General features: G+C 35.7%; 1 protein-coding gene across 1 annotated transcript; it reads right to left on the reverse strand.

The window, feature by feature from the left end:
- Positions 1-5,335: 5,335 nt before the first annotated feature.
- Positions 5,336-10,800, reverse strand: Sce (E3 ubiquitin-protein ligase Sce). Its single transcript, XM_071588498.1, has 2 exons — positions 9,508-10,800; positions 5,336-6,966 (listed from the first exon to the last, which is right to left on the reverse strand). The coding sequence occupies exons 1-2, from the start codon at positions 10,607-10,609 to the stop codon at positions 6,755-6,757; spliced, it is 1,314 nt and encodes a 437-aa protein (XP_071444599.1). The 5' UTR covers positions 10,610-10,800; the 3' UTR covers positions 5,336-6,754.
- Between the last annotated feature and the right edge of the window lie 259 nt (positions 10,801-11,059).

Here is an 11,059-nt window from a genome sequence, read left to right on the forward strand (position 1 = left end):
ACCATTGGTATATGCCTCTGACTGCTGAGGTGTGAGGGGTGGATTGAGGTTGGTGTGAGCAGTGTTAGGAAGAGGGATAAGACATGGGTGTCCATTATCATTCATGCTCTTCCTTTTATGCATGGATGAAATAGTGAAAGAGGCATCTGAAAAACTGAACATAGGAATAAAAGTAGATGGGGAATCCATAAAATCAGTTAGGTTGACAGATAATCAAGCTTTATTTAGCCAGTCAGTCAAGGGGTTATAATTATTGCTGAGTGCATTAGATAATAATTGTGATAACTATAGAATGAGAATCACTGTAAACCACATAAAGGTTATGAGAATTTCTAGAAAGAGAAAAGCTAAGTTACATGTAAAAATAGGAGAGGAAAAACTGGAGTAAGTGGAACAGTGTACATTACTTGGGAGTATTTTGGACCAAGATGGTCAAAGGAGTAGGCATATATGTATCAGAAATGCATTAGGCAAAAAGGCTTTCACAAGAAGGGTTTTCATGACAGGCATGTTGAACAAGAGTGATAAGAAAAGCCTTATCAAAACTTTGATATGGAGCATGTTTTTGTACAGTGTAGAAACCTGGTTACTGAAAAAAGATGATAGGCATAGGTTGGGTGGTGGAGATGTGGGTGTAAAGAAGGATGGAAAAAGTGAAATGAAGAGAAAGGAAAACAAACTTAGTAATATGCATTTTGATGGAGGAGAGAGGATTGTTGGCAGATATCCAAATGAGACACGAAAAGCAGATGCAGAGAATTTTGAGCGGCGATAGGAGGTTGAAGACTGTGATGAAGGGGAGACTGATAGGCAAGATAGGTAGGGTGGGGAGAGGAAGAGTACTGGCAGTTGGATGGAATGAAGAAAGGCTGTGGATGAAGAAGGGTGCATTGTAGTGTACGGTTTTTTTGTTAGGATAGGCTTACACAATGTAGCACTGTTTAGTCTGTGCCATCCAATATCTACCTTAAACTATCAGATAATATTTAAAATGACTGCATATCCCTCTCTAAAAGGGTACATTGCACCATGTAAAATATTATATTTTTATAGCACATTTTATTTCTTAATTCAGCTATTCACTGGCATTTGATTATTTGTATCACAAAGCCATGTTTATACAGTATCCAAATAAAACGTCACTTCACATATAATTTGGCTTAAAGCTAGCTCCAATTCCTTTAAACAAAATTGAACTACAGGGTCAAGTCAACTATCTATCTTCACCATACTCTTCCTTTCATATCTGAAATTATTTTCTCAAAGTATTCCGGCCATCTTCTAATAATAAACCATGTCACTACCTCTTATGCGGTATACTTTACATATCTCACTACCCTGAGATCTTGCTTTTTCTTCATGTTTAAAGATAGTTAAAAGGATTTCCATTCCCCCTGGGACTCAATTCTTCATATCACTCCTCAGTTAACTGCTTTTCATCACCTACTGTATATGGTCCATTTTAGTGTTTTACTTACAAAGGTTATGTAAGTATTGTAGTTTTCTTACAATCAGCCTGTTGTTTGGGCTAATTAGCCTTTTTTTCCTGCATCACTTTTGCACCTCCTCATTTGACCTTTCTTATACATTTCATACCCAGTTCCTACTGCTGCCATGATATCATTCTGCAGCTCATCCACATTCCTCATACCATTCTTCCAGGGTAGCAAAATTCTTTTGTACACTGGCCTAGAAATTTTTTTCCCTCTCAGTTTTCTTCAGTACATATCATTTAATCTTGAATTTCACTTTTTTCTCTTTGTCATTTTCCCCCGAACAAGTTCATTCACTTAGAGTCTATTCTGCTCAAAAACAGTCAACCTCACAATGCCTTTGTTTTCTCAAGATCAAAAGTCTATCTTGGCTTAATGAGGGTTGCTACCAAGTATGACAAAAAATTTAAGAATTTTCCAGACCTTCACAGCAATTTCCAGGTAATTTTTTTCAAGTTTTGCATCTACATTGATTCATTTTTTTAAAGATTCTTCAGGTAATATGAAATTTTTAATCTCCATAAAGATGATTATTAAGGAGAGAAATATATGTTATTAGGATTCAATATAACCTCACTCATTCCCATAGACTAAAACCTTGATATGGTGGAGGGGTTTTTGTGTTCTAATGTCCCCTAGAGCTGTGCTGGCAGTAGCATATGATAATTGCTCCTGGTAAGGTCACCAATGCCAGATAAGATCGAAAGTTAGGAGTCAGACAAAAGGTAGTCCATTCAAAGTCTGTTCCTCAGTGAGGCTGCTGCAAAGGCATCTGACCATCGAGTATGGTGTCACATAAAAACACTATTGAAGAAGGCAACGGGAAACCACCACAATTATTCATCCCTTGATTTTTATGATGAAGAGTGTAGAGAAAATGGGTCTTGGCAATTACGGGAATCAGCCCAATCAGCCTTGTGCCATGCCTCGCAGTGGGAGAGGCAAGGGTTCTCAGGTTAACTCACGAAACCCTTGCATGGCAAAACCGACAACAGCAGCCCGGAAGATGTACAAGAACACCGAAGTAGTTAGAATAGGAACTTTAAATGTTAGGAAAATGTTGAGGATAGAATACTTAGAGAATATAAAGTAAGAGGTGGAAAGAGGAAACAGAAATTTTAGGTCCACGTGAGGTGAGTTGGGAGGATAGCGGGGATTACTGAAGTGATAATTTTAGAGTAATATTACAGTGCAGGGAACAAGGGCCAGCGAGGGGTTGCCATAATATTGAATAAAAAGGTAGGAAGAAACGTAGTCAACATCGACCAATCAAGGAAATAATCTTACTAGTAGAGGTAAAAGAAGAACCAACTAACTTGTTCATTTTTCAGGTATATACAGGTATGCCACTAATCAATCATAAGTATGGAGGCGATAGGGTATATGATCAGTTAGAAGACATCATTTTGTGTGTTCCTGTAGGGAAACATTTCATTGTGATTGGTATGTGAAGGAAGTGATGGTGATGAGGTGAGAGATTAAAGTTTAGGTAGAATGAATGACCAAGGGGATAAGTAATTGAGTTCTGCAGGCAACAGGGGTAAATCATCACCAATACTTGGTTAAGACATCACAAAAGGCAACAGTTATACATGAAAAACACCGGGTGACTGAGAACAGTATCAGCTAGATTTTATTATGGCTAGGCACAAATTTATGAACAGCATGATCTATTTGCAATCGGGAGTAAATTTGCTCTGATCACAATTTAGTAGTTATGAAATGTAGCATCTGAATCAAAAACATAAGGCAGGGGAGGCAGTTTAGGAAATTGAATGTAAAAGCATTAACTCGATTGAAAAGGGAGGAGTATCAGCAGGCTGCAGAGAAAATCATGAGTGAGGGAAAGGGGCTGAATACTATCGAGGAAAAATGAAAATATATCAAAAATGGAGTCTGAAACTGTCAATGGGAAAAGGAAAGCATGGATCATGGATGAGATAATTAGAAAGATAGACGAGAGAAGGAAATGGAAGAATGTAAATACAGAGTTGGAAGGATGCAAAAAGAGGAGGATGAGGTAGAAGGACGCACATACATACTAAATTGACACATGTAACAAATAGTGCAAAAGAAGTGTGGTGGAAGATGGAGTGTGAGGATATGGAAAGTCTGCAGAGGAGTGAAATTGGTGTGCTATACAAGAAGGTTAAGATACTATTGGGAAGTAAGAAGGGAAAAATCTGCATTAACAGTTGGAGATAAGTCCAATAAAATAATAGTTCATCGGCAAAAGATCCAAGAGAGATGGAAGGAATATATAGAAGAACTGTATGGTAAAGAACTTAGGTCTGCAAGGTTAGATTTAGAAAGAGAATATAACATAGATGAACATAGCTTAGGTCTAGGTTTACTCAACAATGGGATAGAAAGAGCATTAAGGGTGACGAAATCACATACGGCCAAGGGGGTAGATAACATTCTGGTGGAACTACTATAAGGTTTAGGAAAATGTGGGAGAAAGAGTCTACATGGACTGATTTGTAACATCCAGGAGGAAGGAATTTGGCGGGAAGACTTTGTGAGATCAGTGTTAGTTCCTATTCCGAAAAAGGTAACGGCTATATCATGTGAGGACTAAATAACAGTAAGTTTGATTTCCTACGCAGCTAAAATGGCTCACAGGATAATCAACAAAAGGATGGAGAGCAGGGCAAATGATTAATTAGGGGATGATCAGTTTTGGCTGAGGAAGGGAAGAGGCACCTGTGATGTCATTGCAGTAATAAGATCACTAATCGAAAGTAATATAGAATACAATGAGGACGTATTTGTCAGTTCCATTGATTTTGAAAAAGCATTTGATAGAGAGAATTGGGAAAAACTGATGAGTATATTGCAGAAAATAGGAATAGATTGGAGGGATAAGAGGCTAATCTGGAACCCATACATGTCTCAGACTGCTCAGGTGTGAATGGGGGATGTAGAGTCCGGATAGGGAGTGTTAATGAAGAGGAGTAAGGCAAGGTTCTCCATTATCACCAATGCTGTTCAACATGTATGTGGAGGAAATGATTAAAAAGGTATTCCAATGGCCAATGGTAATTTTTGCTGGCCATTGAAAAACCTCCAAAAAGAAAACCATACTAGAGCAACTCATTCAGTTCTCTGCTTTCACTGTCCTACTTTAATTCTGGTACACATACAAGATATATGCTTCTCTTCTTTATTACATCTGTTCTTTCATTGTCCATTTCCATCAAATTTCTCACGTTATGCTTAAGAGCTTGCTTAGCCCAAAAATCAACAGCAGCCTTTTACATGAGATCAGACACAGCTCACCAACTTCACAATGGAGATAAGACCCTAATAGTAATGATATTCTAGGGACGACCCTTTGTTTGGCTCCTACACCTTGTCATTGGGTGACCCTACTATGAGCATAAACTCCAGCCAGAAGAGAAACAAAGCTACCCACCATGAGTTGCAGTCTCAAAATTTATCATTCAAATACTCAAATGTCTTAATATAATTATAGATACAATTCAATTTATATTAACAAAGAAAATAAAATCTTCTTAATGCATTATGCTTGTAAACAAAACATCTAGAAAATAGCATTGCATTTTGCAGTTTTTTAAACTATAGATTACACAGAGTGCTGTTTTTAATCTCCAAGAAAAGGGAAAAAAATTCATAAGATTTAACAAAGGGTTTTTTGGACTCTTTTGCACTGTCAAAAAAATCTCAAAATTTATCACACATTAAGCCCAGATTCTAGTTCATAATATATAGCTAGATAGAACTTAAATTAATTTTGTATGGAGAGGTGTGGTAAACAGTGATAACCACGAAAACAAGCAGATATGATTGAATAAAACTACATACATGTTGCTGTGAAATACTTTCATATTTATTCATATTGCATGAATACCAGCAAATTTACCATGAAGAAAGTGTCAGTTTTCAAAATATTAAATCAATGAAAATCCTCCTCAGCAAATTGACTGACAACCAATTGAGAATACTGTAACAACTGAACTAATAAATTTTAACGAACAGGTAATGTCATTCAACAGTATTACTCTAGTGTCAAGAATATCACATTCAACACAAAAATATGAAATCTGTGACCCAATCATAAAATGATACCTTGAAACAAGAAGACAAAGAAGAATAGACAACACCCTTTTGAGGTAATCATAGCAATACCAAATTTAGCACTGATATATATTCAATTCTGAGATACATGTGTATGGTACCATAGTGCCGACTATAAATACCTTATAACTTCATTTTTCAGGTCAGTTGCTCAATGTTTTTCAAAGTGAAGTAATATATTCTACATCACATTGGGTGCCACTTCCAAGATACATATTTACAAGGCTTTGAAAATATGCAAAATATTTATATTTCATTTCCACTCCACAATGACACCTGGTAATTATAACAAACTATATTTTCACATTAAATGCACATTCACACTGGCAACTTACAATGCATTAATACACAAAGCACATAATTTATAAAATTTATGCTGCGTTCAGTTGGAAATGAAAAAAATAGTAACTTTGTGATTCCCACAGAAAACAGGAATTTTCAATGGAATCACTAAGTGACTATTTTTTCATTTCCAATATGAATTGATTCTATATAGTTACACCTGAAACCATCACTGTATTAAGTTAAATGTCCTGTCAGGTATTTTTGGAAACAAAATATTTTTACTTAAATCACAGGGATGTTCTTGAGTACCAAAATACTTTATATTAGCTGTATTACGATTTATGATACATTTTTACCCTTCCTATTATTTGTCTAGACGACAACTGAGATTTGGGCATGCATAGCAAATTATTGTTTCCAAAAACATTTTAAGTATTTGGAGAAACAAGTTTTCAAATAAATTAAATTGTCATTTCACAGAGAAAAACAATTTAGAAAAAATTCAACATTTCATACAGCGAGCGAAAATAATCCTTTCAAACAGCATAAATACTAGAAATCATTAGCCATGCTAATTCTTATTTACATACATGAGCTCCTTGTGGGCTTAAAATACACATCAGGTTTAAAAAAAAAACTAAAAGCTTTGGTCCAGGAAAAAGATACCGTTTCCTCATTTGACCAAGAGTTCATTGGTCCGTTCCTTCATATTGCTCAACATTACAAAATACTGTCTCGTGAGTAAAAAATATTTGGGGGAACAAGAATCTGTATTCTCTTAATGTCTTAGATTCAGCCTAGAGGACATTTTGAACCTTGAGCTAATCACATTTGGATGAACTGCTAGTTGGGCCCCTCTGGGGGCCAGTCCTTCCCTAGGTTTTCTTCCAGGAGTAGTACATCTCTAAAGGCTTATTTACCTTCCAAAATTTCTCGTTGACTTGTCTAAGAGTTTGGTTTCCACTTAACACAACATACTGTCCTGGTGTTGGTGCAATATATATGCAAAAGTTTAGTGGGCTGCTAGGTATCTCTGAGTCCAGATCCAATGCTAGACGGACTGCAAGGTACTTGCTCAAGTGATCAACTATAAAAAAAGAAAACAAAGTTAGTCAATTACTGTGAGGTTAATAAAAACATTAACCAATACTGATATATTTGTGGAAATTTTTTTCAGGGCAAATAATCCTTTAATGTTGGAATATTGCACGAGTATGAAAGGCAATGGGACATTTTAAAAACAAAAATTGAAAGACAGCATTAGCCATTTTTGGTACCATACCACCCATAGATTGGTTTCAATAAGCAAGGGTAGAGTAAAATATTCCTTAAAGAGAGTGAAAGTGACACATTCAGAGTAGCAGGAAAGTTTCTTCTCCTGCACCACCAAAGAATCCTTCTTAGGATAAAAACAACGCATGTATGTGCTAGTAAAGAACCTAACTTAGACATAAATTAATATGTACACTTAAAAAAGTAAAGATATGTATTGATGAACTGCACAATATCTTGGCAGAATATTTGGGATAACAGCACTTAATAACGCACTTAAAAGGACACTGTGGGCTAATTTATTCATGGAAATGAAATTCACCATATTATTTGTTCTACTTTTAACTTTTTACACAAAATGTATGCATAGATCATTGGTCCCAGGTCCATAAAATTAAGACTGCGATTTTTGTTATCCAGTGGTAATCATAACCATCTATATTCAATTCAAGAATTCCAAACAACCATATAATTGCGCCTGAATTTTGTATTGATAAGCTTCATGGACTCAAAACAGTGACCTGGTTTTTTTTTACATACCACGGTAGAGCAATTATACTTATTGTTACAGAAAACCTACCTATCTCAAAAGAATGAGTAATATTAACATAAACTTGTACAAATTAATATCCATATATTTTATTAAGCATAAATTTACACACCTGAATTATGCCTGTATTTACTACCTCTTATCTGCATTCGATTAATGAAAGCATTATGTGTAATGCATATGATGGTTGCATTTTTCAGTTAGGGCATGTAATATGTAAATATTATTAATGTTGTGAATCCAAATCAACCAATTAACTACTATGTATTAATATGCATTGCACAAAACATTTTCTCCAAAGAGCAACCGTAAGTTTAATTTTTCAGCTTAAAATCAAGTGATTTTGCAATCTCCAATTACCTGATATATCACACATGTACTGGGTTTTCTTGATCGGCTAACAGTCTTTCTAAATGCCAATATCAAAAGATTTCTCTACACTGTAACTTATTTGTCTGCAAACTACAAATTTGTACATGGTTGATATTGCTAAGGAATGTGGACTACCATACATTGTATGTTATATATGCTAAATACACCTGAAATCTTCCCGTATGAAAATATTTTATTGCATTTAGCATTTTTAACATGTCATGGCATACACTTCAAATATGAACATTGGTGAAAATCAAGGTACTTGATCAGATATGGTTAAATTATCATAAGACTTGATCTTCAATTATTTGTTCCTTGCACTATTCACATGTCCATATTGTAATAATGATCAATTGCAATACTGAGCTTAAAACAAATTTGAAGAAGAGGGTAAAAAAGAAGCTTTTCACTTCCACAATAAAGATTTAATATTTCACGGCCATGATTTCAATGCTGCACATCATCACCTGCTCACACCTAATGATGATACGCAGCATCGAAAACATGGTTATGAAATCTTTACTGTTCAAGTGCTAAGTTTCTTTTTTACCCTCATCATGAAGGAATTCCACAAAGTTAAACCTGAATATTTGAATATATATTCATATATATTTTGGCCTTTCAATTCTTGATCTTCTATGTAAGAAGTAATGCCAAAAAACGTTGTTGGCAGTAGGATCAAATGAACCTTAGATTATGCATTAGTAGCCACACAAATTCACTAATAATAAGGACTAAGAAGTGTGTCATCACAAAAACGATGCATGAAAACTTCGAAAATATCAACAGATAAATTATTTAACTATTTTTTCCATTTTAACATTTTATAATTCAGCGATTTGTATGACATAACTCATTTTACGATTTGAAAATCAAAAATGTGCAAAAAAACATGAATTTGCAATAAATTTTTAAAAACTTTTTAAAATTTCGTTATATATATTCAGCCATAAATGTAACCTACAGCATTAATTAGGACTGCAAATTTCTTCTACGTACTTTCTTCAATGACCCACATGCATTTAAATTTACTAACAAAGAGATATTATTTGGCATATTTCACCAAAACAAAACTGTTATTTCAACACTATGATAAAATATTGTTGTGTGAACGTTTTAATTACAAAGTGGGCACATAGTTCTTTATAATTTTCACTCATATTTACAAAAAATGAATAATTCACTTTTTTCCTCAACTTAATTTTCTCTAATACTAAATGCATTTCATTTAAATGATGTTATATGTCACAACATCAAGTAGGTAAACACATTTGAAAATTGAACAAATGGCATCTAACAAAGTAGGTATTGATGAGAGAAATCTAAGGAAATACAACCCTCGGCTGCTGATAGAAGAAACAGAACAACCAAGTCAAGTTTTAATGTAACGTAAATGTAAAGAAATAGAATAACATTAATGAATATACTCACCGGTCGCATTGGCTGTGGTTTTTATGTAACGTATGGAATTTTCCTTCAAGGCTTTTATAAGGGAATTGTCCCCGGCCATTTCGGTAGGGTGAGGCTTAAATACAAGTTCTATATCCTCCCTGGCGGGTTCTGATGGGCCTTCTTCTGGAGAGTCATGCTCTACTTCAGCGCTTGAGCCCGATTCATTTTCTGAGTTATGAGACATCTTCATTCGCTTAGCTCTCGGTTGACCTAAACCTTGATGGTGACTAGAAGGTACTGGCGAAGGGGTTTGTGTGGAAGAAGACGGCGTGGAAGGCTGAAGAGAACTACTTTGATGGGGCGATTGCAGAGATGTCTGACTTTGGGATTGAGCTGGAGACTGCAAAGATGACTGTATCGGTGTTTGAATGGGGGTTGACGCAGGTGTTTGTCCTGAAGCCTGAGAAGTGTGAGAAGTTGTCTGATTTCCTCCCTGTGCGTTATTTTGAACCATACCAGCTAGTGGTGTTGAAACTGATGTCTGAGATGATACTGCATTCGGAGTTGGAGTCTGTATTAGGTTCTGCGAATCATTTTGCATTGGTGTCGGCGTGGAGGGTGCACTGACATTCGGCGTATTATAAGGGGTTGTTTCTGCATCCGTTATTGCTTTTCTGGATCTTTGAGGCCTGTTCTGAGACTGAAGCTTGATTCCCTCCGTAATTGAGTTTACTAAAGCCGCCTGGCTATGGCTTTTATTTAACTTCGCCAAAACCCGTTCTTGGTGAGCTTCGTATTCATCTCGGCTCGGGTAAATTTTTGATATCAACAAATCAAAATTTGGGTCTGGTCTCAAAGAACGCTTGGATACCAACTTTTTACGGCATGTTGGGCATTCCTTATTTCCAGAACGTAAAGCTGTGATGATACAATCAGAACAAAACCTATGCAAACACTCCTTCGTCGTCATAGTTTTCTTCAGCATATCAAGACAAATTGGACACATTAATTCACTGTGGAGGCTACGGGGAGAAACAGCAATTTCAGTATTGTCCGTGACTGCATCCTGAGGCGTTCGATGTAGTTCGTACAAGGATAATTCCCACGTCTTATTCAAGCCAGCTTGATCGGTAGAAGCCATCTTTGTTGTGTACAAATTGTCCCCGCTTTCTACTACTTCCGTCAACTATCATTGAAATGATGCTCTGGGTAAGCGGCGTTTATCGAGACTGACAAACGAAAATTATTTAAGCTGCAACAAATAGCTTTTTCTTGAGGTTTTTAGTCACTTATGTCCTTTCGAATGCGATAACACACTACACGCGAACGAAATTTATGTTTTGATACGCGTCATGAAATCCGCAACAAAACAATACAAAAGCGGCTGCGCTAGACAGAGAAACATTTGAAGATATGAATTATGGCGAATTATTCAAGTGTTGTGCTGGGCAGTAAGTCTTTTGACATTTTTTTGAAGAATTGGAATCAAGTCGAATTTGTGGAAAATAAGCATAAATTTTATTGTCGACAGCTTGTTTTTTATATAACAAAAAGTATCATCCTTTTATAGTGATGCAGTCGACACTGTTAT

This window comes from Hetaerina americana, unplaced genomic scaffold, assembly GCF_022747635.1.
Source record: "Hetaerina americana unplaced genomic scaffold, ioHetAmer1.1.p SCAF_3, whole genome shotgun sequence".
NCBI classification, from domain to species: domain Eukaryota; kingdom Metazoa; phylum Arthropoda; class Insecta; order Odonata; family Calopterygidae; genus Hetaerina; species Hetaerina americana.

Excerpts from the sequence above, each read along its gene's own strand:
- Sce (XM_071588498.1), bottom strand. The coding sequence starts at position 10,609 with ATGGCTTCTACCGATCAAGCTGGCTTGAATAAGACGTGGGAATTATCC. Across the intron at positions 6,967-9,507 it reads AACCACAGCCAATGCGACCG|TTGATCACTTGAGCAAGTAC; the intron begins GTGAGTATATTC and ends CTTTTTTTATAG.